The 27,512-nt window shown below is 40.6% G+C and overlaps 1 protein-coding gene across 2 annotated transcripts in view; it reads right to left on the minus strand.

The window, feature by feature from the left end:
- Positions 1-27,512, minus strand: part of DLGAP4 (DLG associated protein 4) — a 175,323-nt gene that overhangs the window by 79,610 nt on the left and 68,201 nt on the right. For both annotated transcript variants that reach the window (XM_063455661.1, XM_063455660.1), the window contains exons 2-6: positions 25,456-25,513; positions 24,094-24,171; positions 15,627-16,683; positions 14,786-14,997; positions 1,517-1,631 (exon numbers count right to left, since the gene is read on the minus strand). In XM_063455661.1, coding sequence (XP_063311731.1) covers positions 1,517-1,631; positions 14,786-14,997; positions 15,627-16,625 — 1,326 coding nt within the window. In that variant the 5' untranslated portion in view covers positions 16,626-16,683; positions 24,094-24,171; positions 25,456-25,513. The remainder of the gene's footprint in view (positions 1-1,516; positions 1,632-14,785; positions 14,998-15,626; positions 16,684-24,093; positions 24,172-25,455; positions 25,514-27,512) is intronic.

Below are 27,512 nucleotides of genomic sequence, written 5' to 3' on the forward strand. Positions count from 1 at the left end.
GGGAGGTGCGACCGGACAGGAAAATAAGCCTTGCAGCCGCATTCATTATAGATTGCAGCGGTGCAAGCTGGGAACATGTAAGACCGGTCAGAAGGGGATTGCAGTAGTCGAGGCGAGAGAGAACAACAGCATGAACCAATATCTTAGCCGCGTCCGGCGTTAGATATGGGCGGATGCGCGCTATGTTCTTGAGTTGCATAAATGTATGGCAAGACCATCAGTCGGGAAAATAAGTCAGAAATAAGTCAAGCTACACAAGCCAAGTCAAACCCAAGCACTTTGTATAAAACCGTCAGGAACCACTTATGTGCATGGAGTAAAGGATATGCTGGAGAGGTAAACTTTTTTTGCCGAAGTGTGTATTATCTGATGTAAAAAAAATGCACAAAAACAAGCGTGCTGACAATGTTATATCACTAGTGTACTCAACAAGTTACATTCTGTTATCAGAAAGCTTAATGTAATTGGTGTCATGAAAATATCCACTGGGCAGGCAACATAAAACATACTGAAAAACACAGTCCACTTAAATGCACTCTCCAGACCCCTAAAGCACGTAAAGGGACACTCCAGGCACCCAGACCACTTCTACCCATTGGAGTGGTCTGGGTGCCAACTCCCACTACCCTTAACCCTGCAACTGTAATTATTGCTGTATTTTATAAACTGCAATAATTACCTTGCAGGGTTAACTCCACCTCTTGTGGCTGTCTACTAGACAGCCACTAGAGGGCACTTCCCGGATTATAGCACAGAAAACCTGTGCTAGAGCGTCGCTGGACGTCCTCACGCTGTGTGAGGACCTCCAGCATCACTCAGTTCCCCATAGGAAAGCATTGAAAAGGATTTTCAATGCTTTCCTATGGAGAGCTTTAATGCGCATGCGCGGCATTGCCGTGCATGCACATTAGGTCTCGCCGGCCGGCGGGACCAGTCTCGCCCACCGGCCGACATAATGAAGAGGAGGAGCGGAGGAAGAAGCAGCGACATGGGACATGTCGCTGCCTCTGGTAAGTCACTGAAGGGGTTTTCACCCCTTCAGCAACCGGGGATTGGGAGGTGGGAGGGAGAGGGGACCTGCTGTGCCAGGAAACTGATTGTTTTCCTGTCACTGGAGAGTCCCTTTAAGCTTCTCTTTTTTTTTTACATTTGCAAAAAGTGCAGATTTCTATAGATATGGGCACTTTTGTAAATTAACCTTGTTGCACCCACTCGGCTGTCAATCAGACAAGCAAGCAACTGCTCAGAACACCTACCTTGCAAAGACTTCTCATTGAGCTGCATCGGGAAGTCTGTGATTGGACAGCCACAGAAAGTCTAGACGGAGTTAGAAGGGGTGGGCTTTCAAATGCTTCAAACAAGAGTGCAGGTTTTGCAAGCTGTTTTTAGATATACCATTATTACATTTATCCATGTTTTTATAGGAGTATAGCTATTCTATTTTTTGTATTTGGGCAGTGGTGTGTTCTCTTGAGACAGGGGCTTAAAAGGACACAATGATCATATTTGTTCTCACCTGGCACAGGCTGCCCTCCTCTGTTGCACTCTCGGTCAGCTGGTTATAGTCCTCTTCCCAGTTGGAGAAATTTGGGGGGGAGAGAATGTCCAGGGAGTCCACACGATCCAAACTCCTGGGAGAGCATGTCAAAACAGGGGGAAAAGGGAGAGAAAATGGGTATTATTATCTTAATAATATAATACTATATAATGATATACAGTGACAAGAGGACATGCTTTTTGTAAAGGTTATATGGAACACTAGGAAAATGAAAAGAGGAGTCATAGAGAGAGGCTTACATGATAAATAGGAGAAGGCATAGATAGAGACTCATATGATAAATATGAGGTATAGAGGGATACCTATATAATAAATTGAAAATATAGAGAGAGACATATGATAAATTGGACTTACAGGGAGAGGCTTAAAGGATAAATGGGAGGATGCATAGAGAGAGACTTGTATTATAAATAGAAGACATTGAGAGAGTATATAATAAATAGGAGGAGGTATGGAGAGAGGTTTACAGTTGTGCTTAAAAGTTTGCATATCCTTGGAGAATTGGTAATATATGTACCATTTTTAAATTACAAATTTTGAGCAGGCAAAACACATTTCTTTTATTTCTTATGGGATTCATATTCAACTGTAGGTAATAACAGAATAGCACAATCATAAAACAAAATATGGCAACGAAAAAAATAAATAATGAAATGATCCCTGTTCAAAAGTACTCATACCATTAGTTCTTAATACTTTGTATTGCCCCCCTTAGCATTAATGACAGCGTGAAGTCTTTTGTAATAGTTGTCCATGAGGCCCCTAATTCTTGCAAGTGGTATAGCTGCAGGGACGTTTTAGCCGCAAGGCAAACAAGGCATTTGCCTTGAGCGGCATTTTCCAGGGGGCGGGGAAAAAAGCCGCCCCGGAATGCCCAGGGCAAATGTCTTGTTAGCCTTGCGGCTAACTGACAAGCCGGGCTGACGAGGGAGCACTTTCCCCTGAGCTGTCTGCTCAGCTCCCTCGCGCGCTGCAGAGTGATGCCAGGAGCCGGAATATGACGTCATAATGTGAGTGTGTGCGTCTGTGTGTGTCTGTTAGTGTGTGTCTGTTAGTGTGTGTGTGTATGCTAGTGAGTGTGTGTTTGTTAGTATGTGTGTGTGTGTCTGTTAGTGAGTGTATGTGTGTCTGTTAGTGAGTGTGTGTGTGTCTGTTAGTGAATGTGAGTGTGTTTGCCTATTAGTGTGTGTGAGTGTGTGTGTCTATTAGTGAGTGTGTGTGTGACTGTTAGTGAGTGAGTGTGTTTGTCTGTTAGTGTGTGTGTGTCTGTTAGTGTGTGTGTTTCTGTTAGCTAGTGTATGCGTATTTGTCAGTGAATGTGTGTGTGTGTATTTAGAAGGTGGGGCAGGGGGGAAGGGTTGGGTGGGGGTGGCGCTGAGGGGGGGGAGCGCCTGAGTTTTCTCCTGCCTAGGCTTGAAGAGAGGACCGCGGCCGGCCCCCGGATAAGGTAAGTAACGCTACACTAGGGCAGCACAAAACCAGGATACACCATTGTATAGCTGCCCATTCATCTTGGCCTCCAGGTCATGCAAAGTCTTTAGTCGTCTTGCATGTACCGCACGTTTGAGATCCCCCCATAGTGGCTCGATGATACTAAGTTATCACCTTTTTCTGCTGTAACCACTTAGGGGCCAACATGGCCTTGAGTTTAGGGTCATTGTCATGCTGAAAAGTGCAAGAGCGTCTCATGCGCAGCCTTCATGCAAAGGAATGCAAATTGTCTGCCAATATTTTCTGATAACATGCTGCATTCATCTTGCCATTAATTTTCACAAGATTCCTGTGCCTTTAGAGCTCCCCCCCCCCCCAACATCAGTGAGCCACCAACATGCTTCACAGTAGGGATTCTTTTCACTATAGGCCTTGTTGAACCCTCTCCAAACATAGTGCTCATGGTTGTGACCATAAAGATCTAATTTGATCTCATGACTCCAAAATACAGTGTGCCAGAAGCTGTGAGGCGTGTCAACATGTTGTCAGGCATATTGTAACCAGGCTTTTTTGTGGCATTGGCGCAGTGAAGGCGTTTTTCTGGCAACTCGACCATGCAGCTATTTTTTGTTCAAGTATCGTCGCATTGTGCTCCTTGAAACAACCACACCGTCCTTTTCCAGAGCTGTATTTCTCCTGAGGTTACCTGTGGGTTTTTCTTTGTATCCCGAACAAGGCTGAATATTTTTTTATATCCTTTTCCATATTTCTAAAGTTCTATTACCTTGTTACGCAGGTTTTTTTACACTTCTTTTCTGCTCCCCACGGCTCAGTATCTAGCCTGCTCAGTGCATTCACGTGAGAGCTAACGAACCCATTGACTATTTATACACAGACAGTAATTTAAATTTAAAAAAACAGACGTGTGGAAAATGAACCTCTTAATTTTAACTTGTGTGTGTCACCTTTAGGGATGTGCGTGGGCAAAAAATTTGTTTCGGAAATTCGGGTAAGAAATTTTTTTTGTCTGCTCCGGCAATTCGAACCAATCGCATTTGGTTCGGCACGTCCGAAATTCGGGAATTCCGTAATTCGGACCCTTACCCTAACCCTACCCGTAACCCTAACTCCTAACCTTATCCCTAACTGTAAACCTTAACCCTAATCCTTCCCATAACCCATTTCGGAACTTCGGCAATTCAGGACTTCAGCAATTCGGTTCGGCACTTTGTCAATTCGAACGTCGGGCATTCGTAAGCATCCGAATGTCTGCATTGCAAGAAATTGGTCCGAATGTACATTCGGAATGAAACAAATTGCACATGTATAGTCACCTTGTGTGTCTATAACAAGGCCAAACATTCAAGGGTATGTAAACTTTTGATCAGGGCCATTTGGGTGATTTCTATTGTTATGATTTAAAAAGAAGCCAAACAACTATGTGATAAAAAAATGCCTTCATATGATCACTATCCTTCAAAAAAAGAAATTTGTTGTATGATCAGTGAAAATCAATGCCAAAATTTTACAATTTCTGCCAGAGTATGCAAACTTTCAAGCACAACTGTATATGATACATAGGAGAAGGTATACAGAGTGCTTTATATGATACAATGCAGGGAGTTGCTGAGAGAAGTTTATATGTTGCAACTGAAGTTGTATACTTATATAATACAGAAGAAGGTGTTATAGATATACTAATATGATTCAACAGGAGTTATAGTAAAGGGTGTTACAATAGTTCATTTATGGAGACAGCTATATGACGGAGCAGGAGTGATAGGGTTATATAGAACAATACCAGATGTTTTAGTAGCTGTGTGTAAATATACAGGGTTTAATTAATCTGTAAATATAAAAAACAAATAATAGTGCAGACAGTCTGAATAAACATAAATGAAAAAAGAGGGAATCTAAGGGAAAGAACTCACATGTCCCAGAGCCCTATCACCCCTGGCTCTGGGTTTGCAAACTCCTTTGTAGAGGGGATATCCCCACACTGGAGATCGTTCCAAAAGGTGTATCCACTGGCAGTTCAATTATACTGTGTAAAAGAGAAGGGCAGGACCTCCAATTGAATAGTATCACAAACAATTTATTTGATAACAAAAATTAAAAATAGTATAGACTCGCAGAGTCACCCACATAAAAGCATGTAAAATAGTCAAGAGTGCAAATCACTTCCTGGTTTCGTTCTGATCACGTGATCTGTTTCCGGGTCCGCCCCTCTGATGACGTACGTGTGACGCGTTTCGCCCGCCTCCACAGGCTTCCTCCGACCGCCTCCACAGGCTTCCTCTGACCGGAGGAAGCCTGTGGAGGCGGGCGAAACGCGTCACACGTACGTCATCATAGGGGCGGACCCGGAAGCGGATCACGTGATCGGAACGAAACCAGGAAGTGATTTGCACTCTTGACTATTTTACATGCTTTTATGTGGGTGACTCTGCGAGTCTATACTATTTTTAACTTTTGTTATCAAATAAATTGTTTGTGATACTATTCAACTGGAGGTCCTGCCCTTCTCTTTCCTAAGGGAGTTCTTTCCCTTAGATTCCCTCTTTTTTTCATTTATGTTTATTCAGACTGTCTGCACTATTATTTGTTTTTTATATTTACAGATTAGTTTTGCGCGCTTTTTTTTGATAATTATTGCTTCTCTATGCACACTTTTGTGTGCATTCTTGGTTTAAGCGCTGCTATTTTGTGTAAGTGTGTAAGTGACAGTGTACGCATGACAGCGAAAGTGTGTGTGCTAGTGTGTGCGTTACCATGTAAAGAGATTCTTATATATTAAATTATATTTATGATATATATTAATATAACTCTATAGTAAAACAAAAAAATGTTTTACTTAAAGTTCATGTGAATTGAATCCCTCCATTATTATACATTAAATCCCACCAAATGCATTAATGTATGTACTAGGCAGTATACGTGTATGGATATAAATATTAGGTAGTATGTGTGTATGGATATATGTATTGGGCAGTTTGTGTCTATTGATGTATTCATTAGGTAGTATGTGTGTATGGATGTATGTACTGGGCACTATTAATGTATGTATTAGACAGTGTGTATGTATGGGGAAGTGTGTGTGTCTCTACACTGCAATTCAGAATTTAGTGAATAAACTTCTGAGACAATGTAGTTGCATTTATGAGGGGGCAGCAAAATGGATTGTTGGCTAGGTCGGCAAGAATCCTTGCACCAGCCCTGTATACCGGGCCTAAGAATGGTCAATAAGCAATCCGAAGTCAAGGATACAGAAATAGACAATAAACGCAGAACTAGCCAAAAGTCAGGATACCAGAAGTAGGGAAAGTCAAATATGCCAAAGTCAAATACCAGAAAGTCCAATGAACAGGAATGCACTCTCAGACAACCAACAAGTGTAAACCATGACAGGGCACCGAGAAAAGGCTATTCCGGGTTTAAATATGCCTCCCTGTGCTTTAATTGGTTAAAACTTGACTTTTAACCACAAAAAGTGCGTGTGCGTCAATGATGTGACGTCACACGCATGTAGGCGCCATTTTTGTTAAGAATAGTAGGACATTGAGTATGAATATCGGGACCGCAGCGGACGGTGTCCCTAAGAACGCAGCACCAACTGGGAACCGTCTGGGACGAGGGTCGAGCGGCAATCCGCTGCGATCCAGGTAAGTTATTCCCCTTTACGGCGTGACCACTCTGCTCAGATGTGGCCGCGCCAACCAAAGACTTGTGCGCAGAGACAGTATCTACGTGGCTGCGCCGACACAAGCACCAGGGGCCGTGAGAAGTTTTGAATTTATAATAATTTGGGGGGGAATTTATTGTTTATTTATTAATATTATCATCTTATATAGATAATGTAGTCCACTTGTAGTCCAAAACTACATTCCCTAGTAGTCCTATAACACAGCACAATCTCCTGCTTGGTCCTCTGCCAGGTAGGTATGGACTGACAGCAGTCTGGGCCCTCAAGCAAAATTAGGCCATGGACCGCTTCTGAGGCATATGGAGGGGCCCAAGGCCTAATTTATATATATCCACCCATCAGGAGATAGACCACTCATCAAGGAGTGGTCCTCTTCTCCCTATCTAATTCACCCCTTATTACCCCTCCCTATTTCCCCACTCTAATTACCCACTTGTGCCTCTTTATCCTCCTATTTTCGACTCGTGCCTCTCCCCAATTCCTCGCACCATGGAGACCAGAGTTAAGCTCTGAACAGTCCTGGTTCTAATTTTGGCACCATTTCATTGTTAGCCCTAAATATCCAGTGATACAGAGAGAAATAACACCTTCAATTGTGTAATTTGTGACAGTGGCACTTTAATAGGCCATCTTTGGAGATAATTATACAGCAGTGTGGAGGAACTGCAGGCGGGGGATGGGTTTTAATGCAGTGGTGTGAAGGGTTATTTTTGAATTTGTTCTGGTGAGTAGAATCATTCCCTTCAGGCCTTTTGCTGTAAACACTGTCTTTTCAGAGAAAATGCAGTGTTTACATGACAGCCTAGTGATAACTTCACTGGCCACTCCTCAGATGGCTGTTAGAGATCCTTCCTGGGTCATGGCTGCCTAAAATGCATCCAAACATTCAGTGTCTCCACCCTCTGCATGCAGACACTGAACTTTCCTCATAGAGATTCATTGATTCATTGATTCATTGAGTCTGTGTTTGAATCATGCTGGCTCTGCCCCTGATCTGCCTCTTTGTCAGTCTCAGCCAATCCTATGGAGAAGCATTGTGATTGGATCAGGCCACCACGTCTACTGATGTCAGCAGACAGCTTGTTTTTCTGAGGCAAACAGCATGCAGAGCTACAACTTCAGGCTTGAATACAGTAAGATTTTTCTATGTTTATGGAGGCATGAGGTAGCTATCACTCAACATGACATTCACATTCAGATCTGAGATGTAAAGGTACTCCAACCAGTAAAACTATCTGTACGTCTAGAAATCTTTTATCTTGACTTTCCGCATCATGGGATTCACCATCTAATTTTCTCCGTCCGACTAATCCAGACTGTATAGGAATGCATTGCAGACATTGTTGCGGTTAGGAGAAGTAACATTAGGAGTAGAGCAAAAAATTCAAACGGAGTTGGTGAGTCTGAGAGTTTCTGGATCACTTTACATGTTTTCTTATTCAGATTGGGCAATCCCACCAAATATGGAACATAATAGTCTCCCGATATTTACTTGGCCAGCAATCTTTCAAAACCTCAGGAATCCTGGCATGCAATCATTGAGGGTTTCTGTGATACAAGTGTGTTAATATATTATAGGAGGTTTCTTGCATTTTTGCAGATAGGGAACATTTATGTGTTACTGTTATGATTTTAGACCAGCCTTCTTCCAAAAAGGTCATATTAAGCGACTCCTTCTATTTGAAAACAAAAAGAGGGAAACAGGAGCCTCTATTGTGTAACATAGAAAAGTCTGATGTATTTGGCTTGTGCGATCTCCTTTTCACAGTTAGCCTCAAATGTTGCCTGAGATTTAATCAGACCTTGATGTTTTGCAATGGAAGAAAGATATCGAGTGATTCAGAGTTGTATCATTTCCAGAAATAACTAGGCTGGCCACTGGGTGGAGTACCATATTCAGATCCAACCTCTCTTTGGGAGTATCAAGAGGGTGGAGGACATACATAGGGTTATGTTACCAATCACAAATAAGTGAATCCAAGATTTGACATTAGAGCAAATATCAAGAGGATTTCTAATAAGAATAAGAATAATTAAATTATATGTGGAAATAGTGTCTTTTTGCCCTATTCTCCTATCATGTCCACAACAGATGAGGCTGGTTCCATCTCTTTAAATCCAAAAGCATTCATTTTTATAAAGGGAAAATATTTAACCATATAGAAAGACTTCAAGTCCAGGGTTAAGAAAAATATTAACTTTAAGATGAGCATGACTGGCCTTGTTATCCCTCTTTAAGTACAAGGAAATCTTTTTGGGGAATTGTGAAATTTTTAATTTCTGATTTCTGATAATTAATCATTAGATATAAGGGTTTGCCACAGCAGTGAATTCCAAAAGGAAAGATTTCTGGCCAAGAGTATATGAAAAGGAGATCCTCCAAAAAAGCTATAACTTCATGGTGGTGAGCTTTTGAGCAGAATCCCGTAATGTTCTTGTAGTCTTAGATTCTGTTGAGAAATGGTCAACATTACAGTAAACAGTAAAGGTAACAATGGTGACCCTTGGCGATTTTATCTGAAATTGGTCATGCATAATTGATTTCGCCTGTTGCTGGGGTATTACTATATAGCATCTAGAGGTAATGAATCTAGGCCTGATATCATGAAGTCCCCGTCAACCCTGTATTTAAGATTAAAGGTATTAAAATACTGTAGCAGCTCAGTGATCTCCAATTATTGAAGATTTTGAGAACCCATTCTACCTCCCGTTCTGAAAAACTGGTCTTTTAGAATCTTTCTTTTTCTGTATCTCCGAAGCATCTTATCGACGAATAACTGAACAAATGACCGTGATGGACAAGCATGATTGTTGCTTTGCAATTCGTCTTTCTGTCCTGTCGCCAAAAAAAGAGATGATTAATTGCAAAAAAAAAATGGTTGATGGCAAGGGGACAGCACTAAATGTATGTTGATTTAATTCACAGAACAAGTGTGACCAACTGAAGGTAAAAAGGAGGAGCAGTAAAAAAAAATCTTCCGTATATTTGTATATTTATTTAAAGTAGCTAAAAGAAGAAAAAAAAGAGGAGGAGCATTAAAAATATATAAAATACATTTTTTAAAAATCTATCTAACTAATTTTTCTGCTCTTCCTCTTTTTCCTATTATTGGCTACTTTTTCTCACTTGATATGTTAAACAAATTTTTGGAAAATGCGCCTATTCGTGTATTACAAAATAAATGCACAATATTTATATTGTATATATATTTATATATATATTTTGCAGTACATTGATTGGCCCATTTTCACTAGTAGCTCGTGAATACAGTCTTGATGTCCTGAACTAGTTTGAAATCAATCCCATGTGGCTCATTAAGTCTTTCAAGGGAAGACACCAATGCCAAGTGAATGGGGAAATGGCCAAATTAAGTCATGAAGTTGATGGAGTTTGTTTTAGCAAATGAAAATCATGGTGGAAAAAAAAGGGAGTCCAGCGAAGAGCATAAATCATGTGTTCTTGAATAATAAGTACAGTCAATGTGCTGGAGATGTTGTTCTCTGAAGCAATCAACTAGATCAGGGGTTCCCAACCCAGTCCTCAGGTACCCCCTACCAATCCAGGATTTAGGGATTACCCTGTTGTGTCTAAAGTGTTTTTTTTTCCCCTTCTAAATCCCTAAATGCTAAATGCTGGACTGGTAGTGGGTACTTGAGGACTGGGTTGGGAACCACTGAACTAGATCATGTTTATAAACAGGAAAGTAAGTCAAGCTGGACAGAGGTGGCAAGTGGTGTCCCTCAGGGTTCTGTTCTGGGACCCTTAATATTTAACATGTTTATACATGATCTTGAAAAAAGCACTGAAAGTCATGTTTCAGTGTTTGCAGATGACACAAAGCTCTGTAAAGAAATACAATGTGAGCAAGATATTTCTTTTCTGCAGAGGGATTTAGATAGACTGGGGTACTGGGCACTCAAATGGCAGATGAAATCTAATGTTGAAAAATGAAAAGTTATGCACTTTGGCGTAAAGAATACACAAGCAACGTATACCCTTAATGGAAACGAATTAGAGATGTGCAATCAGCAGTGGCTATGCCCAGTAAGGTATTGTCATGCATGAAAAAGGGCATTCATTCTCGGGATGAGAATATCATTTTGCCTCTTTATAAATCACTGGTTAGACCACATCTTGAATATGCTGTGCAATTTTGGGCACCTTTTCTAAAGAAGGATTTTATGGCACTAGAAAAAGTGTAGAGGCCGGCTACAAAATTAATAAAAGGAATGGAACATATCAGCTATGAAGAAAGGTTAACAAATTTAAACCTCTTTAGTTTAGAAAAGCGTTGCCTCAGAGGGGATATGATAACATTATACAAATATATCCGGGGCCAATACAAACCATTGTGTGGAAATCTATTCACAAACCGGACTTTACATAGGACACGAGGACATGCATTTAGACTGGAAGAAAGAAGATTTCGTCTAAGGCAAAGAAAAGTTTTTTTTACTGTAAGAACAATAAGGATGTGGAATTCTCAGCCTGAAGAAGTGGTTTTATCAGAGTCCATACAGATGTTCCAACAGCAACTAGATGCATACTTGCAATAACAGACTATTCAAGGATTTCATTTTTTAATGTAGGGTAATAGCTTCTTGATCCAAGGATTAATCGGACTGCCATTCTGGGGTCAAGAAGGAATTTATTTCCTAGTTTATTGCAAAACTGGAAGTGCTTCAAACTGTTTTTTTTTTGCCTTCTTTTGGATCAACAGCAGAAAAACAAATGTGGGGAAGGCTGAACTTGATGGACGCAAGTCTCTTTTCAGCTATGTAACTATGTAACTAAGTCTATTGTGTAGTTGTGAGCGAGCCTGGTTGCCTCCACCTGAGGTATCGAGGGCTGCAGTGGAATGTAAAGTCTCCTCCCATAACATTAAGACCTCGTCGTATAGTGCCCTTTGTAAAAAGAAACCTGCGCATTGGGCCACATAGTGTTTTTTGCTCAATGAACCAAACCTTTAGTACAGCTGTTCCTATAAATTTCACAGCTGAGTTATTGCAAAAAGAAGTCCCTCTGAGTAGTTACTTTATTTAAGCAAAGGGGTATTCTCCTCCTGGAAAAGTGTTTCCTGAATGAATGCTACAGAGGATGTTTCATAATTCTATATTGTATTAGATTTCAGTTTGGTGTATAAATCCTTTTATTCTTCTTTTGCATTTGGTGTTGTCTTTGCATGTCGTGGTGGTTAGATCCATAAATCATCAACTAGTAGGAAGCCACCTGATTAAAGGAGTCATGTCAATTTCCACTTTTAGTAAACAGCATGTATTTAAAGATACATATTGCAGTAACAGTAGCCTTTGTACTCAGGGTTTACCTATTAATATATTAATTTCACAGGCACTTTTCATGCCAGTTTCTAAGAAGCTCCTTTATTTAGTTGTAATTAGGGTTTTCTCTAAGGTAACAGAGACCTATTTGTCAGAAACTGAAACCCTTTGTAGGATGGACTCTGTACGCTTAAGATTTGATAAGCGTACAGAAAACATACAGTGCGGCACACATGAATAGATATCAATGATCCTTATAGTATGTCACAATGGTTAAAGAATTGTTGACCTTTATAAAGGTGAGTTGAATTACATGCTTGTTCTGATTTTCTAGAGCAATGATTAAATGCACTTCAGCATTGTCAGGAGGGATTCAGCTAAAACAAAAGCGAAAAAATTAAAATATCTAGCATTATTTTATGCACATTGTGGGCATTAATCAAAATCAGAGTTCTGATTTATTCTCTAGAAATTAAAACCTTAAAGGAACACTCTAAATCCCATAACAACTACAGCTTAATGTAGTTGTTATGGTGCCAGGAGTGGCCTGGCACCCCTCCGTTATAAGTAGTCAAACTGTTTTGAACAGTTTGACTTCTCACATGGGGTTCTATGGTTGCCACTTTTCACCTTAACTACTAACGCCATGGTAGGAACGTCCATTAGTTATCCTGATCTAAACCTTGCATTTCTCATTGGCTGAGAAGATTAAAGTCAATTTTTTTTCAAGGAACACTCCAAGCACCATAACTACTACAACTTGCTATAGTGGTTATGGTGCCAGGTGTTCCTTGGCACCCCTCCGTTATAAGTAGTAAAACTCTTTTTGAACAGTTTAACTACTTACAAGGGATCTCATAGGTGTCCTTCCTACGCAGAGCGGGAAGCTCCTAGGCAAGAACTTCGGTGTCTCTCCGTAGCTAAGCCCTGAAGAGCAACCCTAGTTTGTTGGCTCTAGCTCCAGCTCTGCCAGGCCAGCGTGTAACCATGTAATGTAGCCCCAAGCTCAGTAACGCAAAGAGGTCATCAGTCCATTCAAATATAATCCATGAAAAATAATCAGAAGAATATGCTTTAATATACTCACCACTGTTTGTTCCCAGTAAAAAAAACAAAAAAACAAAAAAAAAACTTCCTAAAATAGTATGAATAGACAAGAAGCTCCAAACCCTTTAGTCTACTTGTAGATTGTATGCTGTGTCCCTGAAGCTTTAGGAACTTTTTTTCCACAGTATGTCTATTTATATTATTTTGAGAAGATTTTGAACAAAGATTTTTCTTTTACTGGGAGCAAGCAGTGATGAGTATATTTTAGGAAGGTATATTCTTCTGTCTCTTTTTCACAAAAAAATGCCACAGCCCCTGTGACATCGGACAGGATGTGAAATATCAACGCCGGAAGCTATATTGTAATGACAATCTGTTCTTATGAACACAGCAACATTACGCGATGTCACCATACTTTCATTAGTTTGGATGCACAATGCTCATAGTCTCACTGTATACATGCCATACTTTATGGCAGGGGTGTCCACGTTTCGACATCCCTGCTTCATGTAATCCATCACAGAATACAGGGACATGGTCTAAACCGTGCACGAGCACCCCAGTTAACTATCGCAAGCCACTAAATATTCAACAGAGCATGTGATGTAAGCCAATCCCTTAATTAATATTATTTCATGATATGTGTGATTTTTATTGTTTTGTAGAAGCCCATTCTCTTATTGGAAAATGGCAGGTAAAGCACAAATTTCCCACAGGGCAAACTAGTTTTGAAAGAAAAAAAAAAAGCAGGATGTAAAGAAAACTTAGTAAAAAAAAATGCTGGCGTATACATAAAGAAAAACTGCTGGTGACAGTGCTAATGTATGTGAAAAACGACCCATTATATAATGCAACAATATAGTTTCACCAGTAAATTTCCTTTAAAAAGTGTGTTTTTCCTCTTAATAATAGCTGATATATTTTTCTTACGTTTGAGATTTGGTCCATTTTCACAATGGGCTTAATATAATTGCCTATGATAAATGCATCACTGCATATTATCTCCAGATCTTTCTATTGTAATCTTTGGCGGAAAGAACTGTCACTAGTTAATTTAAAAGATCACTATAGAGTCAGGAAAACAAACTCGTTTTCCTGACACTATGTCATCCTTGGGGGGACCCTTACCCTCAGGGTCCCCCTCCCTTGGCGCTGAAGGGGTTAAAACCTCTCCCCCCACCAACATCAGCTCCCGAGTCACAGAAGCGCCTCTAGCGGCTGTCAGGAAGACAGCCACTAGAGGCTGGATTAACCCTGCAATGTTAACATGGAAGTTTCTCTGAAACTGCTATGTTTACATGTGAAGGGTTAAAACCTTGGGGACCTGGCACCCAGATCACTTCATTGAGCCGAAGTGGTCTGGGTGACTATAGTGTCCCTTTAAGGAAATACAATTTCTACCCTATTCACAGTACATATCGCACAACCACCTATCCAAGTCACTTTCCTCTGCTGTTTCCTGCCATTATCTCTTCTGGAGCCACCATTATACTAAACGGTCACTTTCAGCTAAATAGTAATAAAACTCCTTGAAAGCTAGTTTAGGCTATTAAAGCATTTCAAAACACTTGTCCACCTAAACCTATTGCTATATAGATCTTCATCTCGGTGAATGAATGTGCAATAACAAAGTTGCCACTAGGGGGCAATCATAGTCCACCAACGGATCCTCCTACTGGGATGAATGTTGGTAAAATTTAGGAGATATGATGTCCATCGTGTTTTTATAGCATTATAGTATTATTATTCCTTATTTCGTTTTGTACCTCTGGGTGGTGCTCTGTTCACTCAGTGACTGCTGTGTGGCCTTGAGGTAGCTTTGCCTCCTAGCTGCTGTTTTGGGGGATGGTTGAGGGCTCCCCTCTGAGTCTTCACTGTCTGCATCCCCCATTGCTTTGATGTAGCTGCCACTACGCATTCGCCGACATGGGATGTCATCATCCTTAGTTGTTGCTCCGCTCCACTCTCCTCCCGGGACCTGTAACCCAAACACATGTCAGTGACTTAATAGGAACAAGAATACAAACAAGTCTAGGTCAATGTCAGATTATTATCTAACACTCCATATACAAAACCAAAGCATATCCCAAGATACCATTCCCTTCTTAGCATCTTGGTATAGCCTGTGCATCTAATTTGCAAAACACACTTTGCACCCAGCTTCGCTTCCCATTCTATGACCTACAAAACTCTGCAATGAGGAAATATTGTCCAGGTCAACATAAAGATAGAAGACGAAAGATTATGGTTTCATGATGCAAGATGGCCACGACAACATAAATTTTTTTTTAAATCTTTAAGTGGCAATTAAAGCTAAACTATAGTTTGGTTAGGTAATGATATTAATTAGACAATAATATTGTTTTAAACATGATAGGTTAAAACATTTTAGTGACAGTGTCACTTTAACCAAGTATTTTTTACAGATAACAGAGCTTAAGCCATACAAATTTTTAATTTTGTTACTCCTTTCTGGGCAATGTCTCACATGCTTTCATTACTCAATGTGTTTCATTTGAAATTTCCCATGTTTACCTTTCTTTTTAAGAGTTCATCTATCTCCTCCATATCTCCACCCAAATATCACTACCAGAGCTAGTCACCTACCTGGAGATACTGGTAGCTGAGATCCTGGTGACAAGACTTGGACTTGAGCAGTGCTTTGTCTATGGTAGCTGACGCTTTCTGACACACCTCTCGGGCATGACTGAGGGTTAAGGTGGACCAAGATCCTCTTTTCAGTGAAGATGTTGAGTTGGCAGGGACCACATCATGTGATGTTGGGAGAGGTGATAGTGTGAGTGATGGGGGCTGGAAGGGAGTGAATTTGAGGTCATTATTGCTTTTGGATGCCTTCAACATACTCTCACTAATCGTATTGTATCCGCTCAAGAAGTGACGATTTGCATGCTCTGGGCGTCTTCCTAGAGTCATCATACCAGCCGGGTTGCGATACCCTCCTGTGTCACTATCCAAATTATCATCGGAGCTCCACCAACCAGACACTCCACCTCCTCTTGGTTGACCCTTTCCATCTCCTTTGCCACGCTCTTTGCTCTTACTCCGCCTTGTTCCCTTGCCATCATCAGATGTGCCTTTCTTGCCATTTACACTGGCCCTACCACCACCCTCAAGTGACTGAGATTTGGCAAAAAGTTTCTGCACAGAGTGAACCAAGTGGCGAATGCGTCCAGGGCTCTCACTACGGTCTTTACCCTCAGGTGCCCCACGCTGAAACTGCAAAGTGCTAAAGCCATCTCTGTGGATGGGTAGCTGTTTTTCAAACTGGTCCAGTAAGCTGGCAGGAAGTCTGTTGATCTTGGCTGGGGGAGCGTGAGGTGTTGGGAATGGTGGGGTCTCCTCGGGTGGTTCATAATGTGAATTGAAATGGATGCGAGGAAAGGTGCTGCTGTTGGTGAGCTGGTTGTTAAGGGGGTACAAGCAATCAGGGTGCAGGGAATTGTCAGAATAACGCGGCTCTGGGGGATATGACTCTGTGGAGCTGATAAGATAGGGGGTACGCTCCTGTGAGACGTAAAGAGAGTCTGGGTGAGAGTCCAAATTCCCGGATAGGTGCCGGCCGCGGGTGTCCCCCAGACCCTTCATTGCAGTCGGCACCTGTCGACCATCTCGTCACAGCTTGGGGATGAGGCTTTCTGAAACCCTGCAAAGTCAGGAAGGAAACATGCAAACAGTAAGCATCAGGTTGCAAAATTTGGACGTACATCCTCTCCCCTATTTTATGTGGTTGCTCCAACTCTTAATATCTCATTTCCACTTCTAATCATAGGGAATGTTGTCATTTTAGGCAGTATTGGCAACTCTTACCATGACACTTGTTACATTGGAAACTACTTCCATGACACGTGGTTGGCGGAGCTTCACAGGAGTCAGACTGTACAACAGGTTTACTGCCAGTGATTACCCATTCCTGCAGATCCACTGGCTCTAAAATGTGTCTCAGTCTGTATCTACAAAAGCTTTGGTACTTTTCCAGCTCTCTTATGTAATCAAAAGCGTTTGGTCTTCTCTGAAAATGTTATCTCTGAGACTCACAGAACAGCATACCCCTGTGTTCTATATTGTAGTCTATCTAGGCCTTTGAGCTTATAAAGTGCCTCCTCTTCCTTATTCCATCAGCTGTATTCCATTCTTTAAGTTGTCTCTTGCACACAGTACTGCCTTGTGTCCTCTGTTATTTTTACACAAGTGGGGTTTATGGGAGTTGTTTAGCTAAAATAGTTAGCTGGAAGCTGAACTACAACTCACATAAACCTATGCTGTGAAGCAGAGGCGGCTCTAGACTTTATAAGGCCTTAGGCGAAACTCAAACATGAGGCCCCACTAACAAAAAAGTGAAAAAAAAAATAGAGTTGCAATACATGCACTCTGTCATATATACACATTGATACACAGTTTACCTGTGTATGTGCCTGAGAGTGTGTCTGACAGAGAGTATCCGTGTGTGTGTGTGTGTGTGTGTGAATGTATGAATGTATGTGTGAATGTATGTCTCTGTGAGCATGTTTGCGTTTTTGTCTGGGACCCTATGTGTATGGGGTAGCTGCTTGAAGTGTGTTGTGTATTTATGGCAAAGCTATGTTTCTTGACTGTGTATGATGAATGTCTTCAGCTGGTGACTGTGACAAGGTGAGTAAAGGGGTACCAGTGGCAGGGAGAGTGTGACAGGGCAAAGGGGGTAAATGGGCAGGGGGGGTTGTGAGAGAGAATGAGGGACAGGGAGTATGACATGGTTTGATGAGGGAGTGTGACAGGGCGAGTGGCGGTAAGTGTGTCAGGGCAATTGTGGCATTGTAGGAGGGGGGTTGATGGTGAGGGAGGAGGGTGATGCTGAGGGAGGGGTTGATGTGAGAGGGAGGGGAGTCTGGTGGTCCGGTGGGCTCCCTGGTGGTCCGGTGGGCCTTACTTCCGGTCTGCATCTCTGCAGAGCTGCAGACCATGAATCTTGCAAGATCCAAACAGTGCGTTGCCATGGTAACCTGCGGCAACGCTCTGATTGACCATTGTCGGCAAGACACATGGTCTGCAGCTCTGCTCATTGCAGAGCTGCAGACAGGTGCCTCTGATGGCTGGCTGGCAGACAGGAGGGGCCTCGCACCCGGCAGCATACTGAGAAAGCCGCCGGGCCCCCTCCTGGTGTCGGGTCCTCGGTCAGTGACAGAGGCCCCGATGCAGTCTGCCCTCAGGCGGTTTAGGTGGCCGCGAGGCCCCAGCTAGCGCAAGGCCTTAGGCGGCCGCCTAAACCACCTAATTAGACAGCCGCCTCTGCTGTGAAGCCTCTTGCAAAAATACTGCTCTATGCAGTGACATTGTATACAACTGTATTACTGGAAAAAAAAGAAAAATTGCAGGATACAGGGAGGTACATGTGGAGCCTTTGCAAGCCCCCCCCTCCCCCTTCCAACCCTGCCCAAGGTTTCTGTGACTGTCCAACAGACCTTCCAATGCAGCTTAATGAGAAGTCTTTCCAAGACAGGTGCTCTGAGCAATTGCTGCCTCTTGAGTTTAGCATAATTTAGCCAACCAAACCAGGAAGTAACAGGAACTGTTGTCTGATTGACAGGGGAGTGTAACCCGTTTAATTTATAAAAGTGCCAATTGAAAACACTTAAAGCTTTTTAGCAAGTTAAACTGCTTTAGGATCTGGAGTGTCCCTTTAAAGAAAATGGATTCAAAGAAATACCCAGCATACCTAACTATAACATAATCTACACATTTAAACTAATATTGTCTATGCTACATGTAAATTGGTTAATAGAGCTGGTGGAAAAGTTCCATGCAGGGTAAATTTTGAGCTTTTCCCCAGCCTTTAGTGGCATTTACACATTTTATTATACTCAAACTAATTTTCTGTCATATAAAGCTATACAATCTAAAAAGAATTGCAAAAAAGAACACAAATAGTGTAATATTGTATGTCACCAAAACAATGAATGCTAGTACGTATTGTACTCACAAAAGTACGTCAAATTCAGACATGTAGTAAGATATTATCGTTCACATGCTTATTGCCGTATCCTTTCACTTATTGAATATATAAAGAGAAAATGAAATGGGATGAATACATAGTGTAGTATTTCCAACACCAAAAAAGCTTTATTAAGGTTACACTCAGGAGATAAAAGTTCATATAAGGCATGTCAACAATCTCCTGATGTCCAACACGGAGTAGTGGTCTACAGGAACAGAAGTGCAAGAAATAAAATACAATAAAATTGAGAACAACAAAAACTATGTATGGTCCCAAAGCCCTACGCGTTTCGTCCAACAGCTCATAAGTGTAACCTTAATAAAGCTTTTTTGGTGTTGGAAATACTACACTATTGTATTTGGGGGGATTGGGAAAATAATTTTTAAACATCCAGTGCAACTAATTAAAATAACTTAATATAGATCCATATGTGATTGTTAAATGCCTCATATTTCTTGGATCAAAACAATTTTTGGATAGTTAAATCTAACCCTATACCAACCCCCACACTAATGCTGTATCAACCATAGTCTACCAAATGCTTACACTAACTCTAACCATATGCCTACCCAGGGTCGGACTGACCATTCGGGCAAATCAGTCATTGACTGAGGGCCTAAGGCAGTCAGGGACTCCTGTTAGCTACCGCAGTAAAAATGACCCCCTACGCCTTCTAAGTTAGACCTGGCACTATTCTTGTCAGGTCTTCCCCTTACTCTCCTGTGGGGTGCTGTGTGTGAGGGGAAGAGGCGGGGCCCGAGTAATGGGAAGTGAGATCACTTCCTGCCTGCTCACTCCTGTCTTGCAGAGTGCTCATGCAGGACAGGAGAGAGCAGGCATCAGCCTGGGAGGGACACCAGGTGTGATCCTTGGAGATATTTTCTATGCCCCCCAGTCTGCACCCAACTTGACCTCTACCACCTCAGCTGCTTTGTGCACCCCATACCCACTCCACCCACCTCAGCCTATATGTGCCCCCTGTACCCAGCCTATATGTGCCCCCTGTACCCACCCCAGCCTCTATCCCTCCCTGTACCCACCACAGCTCTTATGCCTTACTGCACCTACCTCAGCCTCTATCGCTCCCTGTGCCCACATCACTCACTACAGCCCCATTACTTTTTTCACCCACTACAGCTTCATATATACTGCATCTACTGCATACAGCGTGCTTACACACATACAATTATTACAGTATTACTGTTATAGAGCATCAACATGTTCTGCGGTACTGTAGAAAAGGTAAAACAAAACAAACAATTCATTGTAACACAACACTTTGGCATACAGGAATACAATATCACAAGCAGCATCCCACACTCACAACCCCACAAGTATCCTCCAAACACTCGTTTGGTTGTACATGTGGGGGAAGCTAGTTGTGATGTCACCAGCAAACACAATTACATTATTTCATTTATTTATTTTATTCTAATGGAAGGGAGGTATGCCAGAAAGGATAACTCCATGCAAAAACAGTGTTTTATTAAAACATTGTTTTTGGTTGGAATAACCCTTTAGAAGTAAATCTGGCCCTGTTTCAGGGCTTTGCATGTGGAAGTCATGATGATGACATGTCCTAAGATCCTTAAGAAGTTAAACAGTGACTTAAAAAAAAAAAATCATTTCAGCAGTGGATTGTCTCTTTAATTGTCAAGTGGGAATCACTAATTTAATGCTGACACGTAATGCAAAAACATAAAACATCTATGACAACCCTGAAGTCAATGGGTTCATGGCATGAGGCACACCAGCATGCAACAGCATGCAGTCTACAAACCAGTTCAGTAGTATAGTTCTGAAGAGATAGAAATTTGTAATGTAATTTTTTATGTATTTCACTTTGTTTTACACAAAATTTTACATTAAACTGATCCCCTCAGTTTAATGAAGAGTGTGTCTTCTTTTTCTCAAAGAAATGATCACTTTTATAAATTAACCTTGTTAACTCCTACCCCCTCAGCTGACAAACAGACGTCCGGCCCTGTTACTTCCTGGTTTGGTTAGCTCAGTGGAGATAAACTTATGAGGCAGCAATTGACCTCAGCACCTGCCTTGCACAGACTTCTCATTGAGCTGCATTGGGAAGTCTGTGACTGGACAGCCACAGGAAGTCTGGGCAGGGTAAGAAGGGGAGGGTGTACAAAGGCTTCAAGCTAGAGATTTGCAACTTTTGCAAGCTGTTTTTAGATACACCCCCAATTTAAAAATGCATAATTAAATGCATACATGTTTTTATTTGGGGTTTACCTAATGAACAGTAATTTTTATTTGGATTGAGGAGTTTCCCTTTAAGTATATTATGGTGCATGCTGCCTATCTACCTACCTTGCCATATTTATATATTTTGGCAACCATTATTACACAATAAAACATTTAACAGACCAATATTAATACACTATAGTAATTTATCCACTAAACTGTGAATTGCAGCAAATGAAAATATGAAAGTCAAAATTTAGGCCGAAAAATCTTCAGTTACAGTCGCAAACTAGGTATTTTAACCCTAATTTTTCGATTCCCATTCCGATTTGCTATAATTCCATATTTACTAAATACATTTTCTTCCTGGTAAAATATTTTATAAATAAATACATTTTACAAGACATTTTTCATAAAATGTGAAGAAGGAAAAAAGTCCCATGAACAGTGACATGTAGGTAAACATTGTGGTGGATTCAAATTATTTTACTAATTTAAAATTGTATGACTGTTCAATTATTTTATTCACTAATTATTATTATTATTATTATTGGTCTATATAGCCATATTGAATACATACCTGACATTGATAATTTCTCCAAACAGCTAAATTGGTCTAAAATTCTAAATTCCTATTGAACTATTGGAATAATCTTGTCTGTGTTAATGTATGGTTATGAAAATATATATTTAAATATTGGAAATAACATGGATTGACTCCTAATTATGAACAATGATATGCACGAGATAAGCTTAGCGATTTAATTCCAAAGGAATAAAACAAATATCCCAATATGTAAAATATAAAAATATTTGAATAGTGTCTGTCTTAGTTCTGGGCTCTTCCCTTAGAATTGTCCTTTACTGTATCACAGTCTCAGTGCCCTTGCTATTGTTTCTCATTGATTTCTCATATCCCCTGCTCAGGATTAGAGATAAGAACACAGAAATTACAGTTTCTCCCTTGTCCTCCCCACCCTCTCAGTGGTTCACATAACAGGAGGTTGAAAGGAGAAAGAGGAAGCCTTCAACCCTGATACCGGTAATCATACACACAATCCTAAAGGCTTAATCAGGATATTAATCTTTCCAGGTTAACCCTTTTCATTAAGCTATACAGCTATCTCACACTCCATTTTTACTGCTGTATAGATACACAGCTATTTCTCACTCCGCTCCTCTCTGTATAGAATACCACTATCTAGTATCATAAACCTTAGTATAAAAACTATAGCTACATTTCACTACTGCTGTCTATAACATGCAAACAGCTATTTCTCACTATGCTTTTTAATATACATAGCTATCTCTCACTGTATTTTATAATATACACAGCTATCTCTCACTCTGTTCTAGAATATACACAGCTAACTCTCACTCTATCTATTTATAATATACACAGCTATCTCTCACTCTGTTCTAGAACATACACAGCACACTCTCACTCTATCTATTTATAATATACGCAGCTATCTCTCACTCTGTTCTAGAATATACACACCTATCTCTCACTCTGTTCTAGAATATACACAGCTAACTCTCACTCTATTTATAATATACACAGCTAACTCTCACTCTGTTCTATAATATACACAGCTAACTCTCACTCTATTTATAATATACACAGCTAATTCTCACTCTGTTCTATAATATACACAGCTAACTCTCACTCTATTTATTTATAATACACACAGCTAACTCTCACTCTGTTCTATAATATACACAGCTAACTCTCACTCTACTTATTTATAATACACACAGCTAACTCTCACTCTGTTCCATACTATACACAGCTATCACTCATCCATTATTCACAACTATATATTTATATTCAACAATAGCTATCACTTACTTTATTCTATAATATACACAGCATCTCTCCCTCTGCTCCTCTCTTAAATATATACAGCTATCCCTTCCTCTGCTGCTCTCCAAAATATACAAGCTATCTCTTCTTCTGCTGTCTACAATATACACAGCTGTCTTTCCCTCTGCCCCTCTCTATAATATACACAGCTATCTCTCACTCTATTCCATTCTATAATATACACAGCTATCTCTCACTCTATTCTATAATATACACCGCTATCTCTCACTCTATTCCACTCTATAATATACACAGCTATCTCTCACTCTATTCCATTATATAATATACACAGCTATCTCTCACTCTATTCTATATTATACACCGCTATTTCTCACTCAGCTCCTTTCTATAATGTATACAGTTATCTTTCACTCTATTCCACTCTATAATATAAACAGCTATCTCTCACTCTATAAAATACACAGGTACCTCTCATCCTATTCTATAATATACACAGCTGTTTCTCACTCTGGTCCTCTCTATAGTATACACAGCTATCTCTTACTCTATTCTCCAATTTACAAAGCTATCTCTAACCCTATTCTTTAATATACACACATATCTCTCACCCTATTCTATAACATACACAGCTACCTCTCACTCAATTCTACAATATATGAAACTATCTCTCACTCTGCTCCTCTATATAATATCTCTCTCTCCTGCTTTCAATAATAATACACAGCTATGTTTCTTTGTAGGATACATACAGCTATCTCTCACTCTGTTCTTCAATAATACTGTTATCTCCTTCTCTGAGAAGGTGGATGCTCTCTCCTACTTGATTGTTTGGTATTCTAAATGTTAAAACCAGAATAGGTCCATAAACCAGGTGACAATGTTTAATTTTGGACTGTGTTCTAGTTGAAGGTGTCAGGAGATATAACCTCGTCCTAATTATCAAACTCCTTCCCCCACCTCATCTCCGGCTCAATCTCAAACATAGCAGAACCCAAATACACACAGAAGTTAACTTCTCCTATGCAGTATTAAAATAACCGTCATCACTGTACCTCTGTCTGATGGACTGTCCCATCTTTGTCTTGCCACCGTCTCTTCTACCTCAACAGTGTTCCTCAAAATGAATTATTCTTGAAAAAAAGAGACAGAAAAAAGTTAGAGGAGATATCAATGGGGGTTGGGAGACCAGCGAAAAGAGATTGAATAGAAAGAGGTGGAGGGATAGAAAAGAGAGGATTATATGATGGAGCGAGAAAGAGAGGGACAGGAGATAGGAGAGGAAGGTAGGAAGAGAATAATAGGAAACAGGAAATGGGGAGTAAGAAAAACGATAAAAATTAAAAAGGGAAAAACAGAAGAATGGAAAAGAACGATGAGAGGATTTAAACAGGAAGGAAGGAAAATGAAAAAGAAACAGGGAGAGGAGAAAAAGTGATGGATGAGAGATAGGAATGAAAGGAAGAATAAAGAGACAGACATGGAAATGCATGAAAACCGAACCAGGAAACAGGAGGGGAGGAACAGGGAGGAAACATTGACTTTAGGAAGGAAGAGGGAAAACAAGGCTAAGGGAATGGGATAATCAACTAGATTATAAGCTTTTTTGACCTCTGATGTATGTCCGCTGGTGTCTGTCCACATTATTTGTGTATGCCAATTACATATTGTTAAATGTGACTTGTGCAAAAGTTAGTTTCGTCCGGTTCATCTAATCCTTTTAACCTACACCCGAATGAATGGTTTCATCCTGCAAATAAATCATTTCCTAGCCAAATCGATACGTTTAGTCGTGGATTCAAAATATTTTGATTTGGATGCACCGACCAAAACAAACTTTTGCCCAAGACTATTAAATATCCCTATTGTATAATTGTAAAGCATTGCAGAATATGTTGGCGCTATATAAATGCTCATCACAATCATAGTAATTATGATATATTGTTCACAACAATAGTTGAGTTCATTAGAAAATATACAGCAGATTGGAGGGTATACCAACATAGTGACGAGAGGTTAATTTAATGTGGAATTTGAGTACCGTAATCCCTGAAGGAACAATAACATAAATATACATTATAACAAACCAGTCTTTAATGATCATTTATCAAAATGTGGAGCGCTGCAAATGTTAAATAAGCAAAGCATTTCATTCTGGCATAGGGTGTTCAGGGAGCAGATTGAGAACCTTATGTTTATGAATGTAGTCCGTAAGGGGTTAACGTACGGAGGCTGGCACAACCCTGTTTATCAGTCAGGCTGGTTGCTTATGCACTAAATTTCAGAACATGACAGCTCCAGGTCTCTGTCTGTGCCAGTAGAGAGGAGCAATGCATCAGGGCGAAGGAGACAGATCTAGAGAGAGATTGACAGATGCTGTGTATAGTACGGACAGCTGCTGCCTCTGCACTAGATACCTCTGCATGCCGAGCCATGGTTCAAAGCATCCCGTGGAGAGTCGCCCTCAGTACGCAGCTGGAAAAGAAAGCAGAGAGGTGGTTAGGGGAAAATGATGGTTCTCCTCGCATTCAGCATTAGCTCTTGCAATATACATAGCAATATCAGAAGTTACAGGCAGGCAGAGGTACAATGGCAGATTTCCATTTATTGAACGTGGGCATTTATCATTCGCAAGAGCAAGCACGCGTCTACAAAGCAACAGCTAAGAATTATGTGTGTACTGATCAGTGCCAAATTGGTAAAAAAAAAATGCTCAGATCAAATATACACCCACCCATAATGTATCATTTTAGAACCCTCAGTACATTTCTAATATTGATCCGTACATTTTCTAGTAATGTAGCTAGTCAAATGCACTGATCAAATAGTTTTCTGTGATGAAAAGAGCCATGTATTTTTTTTAAAAGATTTTTTTATTTTTTTTATGGTAACCTGTAAGCAATTTCATAAGACCACATAAAGACATATTTATTAAAAGTATATCAAACTATATTGATAACATAAAAAAAAATGAGCATTTATATTGCGGGTAAGTACTCCCTAGTAGGCAAGTGCTTACTCTGCAAAATCTGTCCTTAATTTCATGGCCAAAGGGAAAACGGACTGGCCTTGCAATCCCAGCTTTTTAGTTGAGGAGGCAGAATACTTGTGCCCTTTTCCCCCCCTTGTGTGGTCCTACTCTAGTAGAAACAAAGCTGGGATTTTACATCTTATTCAAGCACCCTCTAAATCCTGTCTGAATGTTTTGAGGGTTTCTTTTCCCAATGCGTTCAGTTTTCTTACTGTGTAAGTTCAGTGACTATTTCACAGTAAAGTTCTTTATGATGATCAGATGAGCCCAGCTATAACGTTAAATATCTCCCAGTGTTAAAGCCCTCCTCTAACCCCGATATCTTAGTAAATGTAATTTGACTGTTGGCTGACCTGTGTTATCAATTAATTTAAGCAAGGTCAGTTAATATTCTGCCATTGCAACATCTAAAAAGAATCAGGATGGCATTTTATTATGCACCCTCCACCAACAAAGCCATGATAGACCCCACATTAAGCTCTTACCTCTACCTAATGCATACATAGCAAATAAATCTAGTTTTGCATCGTAATGCAGTACAAAATTAAATTAATCCTTTTAAACCTTACTTAACATTCTCTCCACTCCAGTGATGGGTCTGATAAACAAATTACTCCGCCATGGCACCAGATACCAACATGGCTCAAGATGTATTGTCTGCATTTTAGCAGTTTTAAATAGGTAGAGGGAGACAATTCGAAGGAGATGGCACGCGACATAGTAGAGAAAGAAGTCTGGCAAAGCCAGACCTCCCCTCTCCTTGGGCTGTGTAAGTTGGACGTACTTTTGTGTAGGTTTTTTCCCTTTCCACACGTAGTTCCCTAAAGCCATCCGTAGGGAGTTGCAGTAAGACCGTGGTATTAGGATGGGGACAGCCTGCAGCTTATAGAGCATCCGCGGTAGAATGTTAATTTTAGCCACCTGGATGCGGCCCAGCCACAAGATGTGTGGGTAGGATCATTGTAGCAAACTCACCCCTTTAACAGAGGTTGCCATGAGCTTTTGGAGGGGGCTGCTTGCCCGCCTCCTGCCCTGTGATTATGGTCCCTGGGAGATTTGGCCCTTCAAGTGCAACATTTGGGCATACTGTATTTTATTATGCTGCCACTGGCCCTTTAAGCAGCATATGGAATTCTATTGGACTGTGTATGTCCCTTTAAGACTATGGCCCTCGCATCAGCCCATGCTAAACTTAGACCCCATGGTAATTTGACTGTGTTCGTGGCATCTGAGCGCTGTTCGGATATATTGAGCGCTCAGATCCAAGCCATCTGGGGATGGGTTGAATGTGGGGGTTCTGTTCAGTATGATAGGAGTTATGTATTTTTGTGTATTTTGCTAACATGTGCTCAATGGAGTCTGCCTTTATCCCTGGATATAATTGGATTACCTCTCCATTGTCTCCAGGATAGAGGACTCTTGTGAAACTGGTTTGGGCCGGAA

Source organism: Pelobates fuscus, chromosome 5 (assembly GCF_036172605.1).
Source record: "Pelobates fuscus isolate aPelFus1 chromosome 5, aPelFus1.pri, whole genome shotgun sequence".
NCBI lineage: Eukaryota > Metazoa > Chordata > Amphibia > Anura > Pelobatidae > Pelobates > Pelobates fuscus.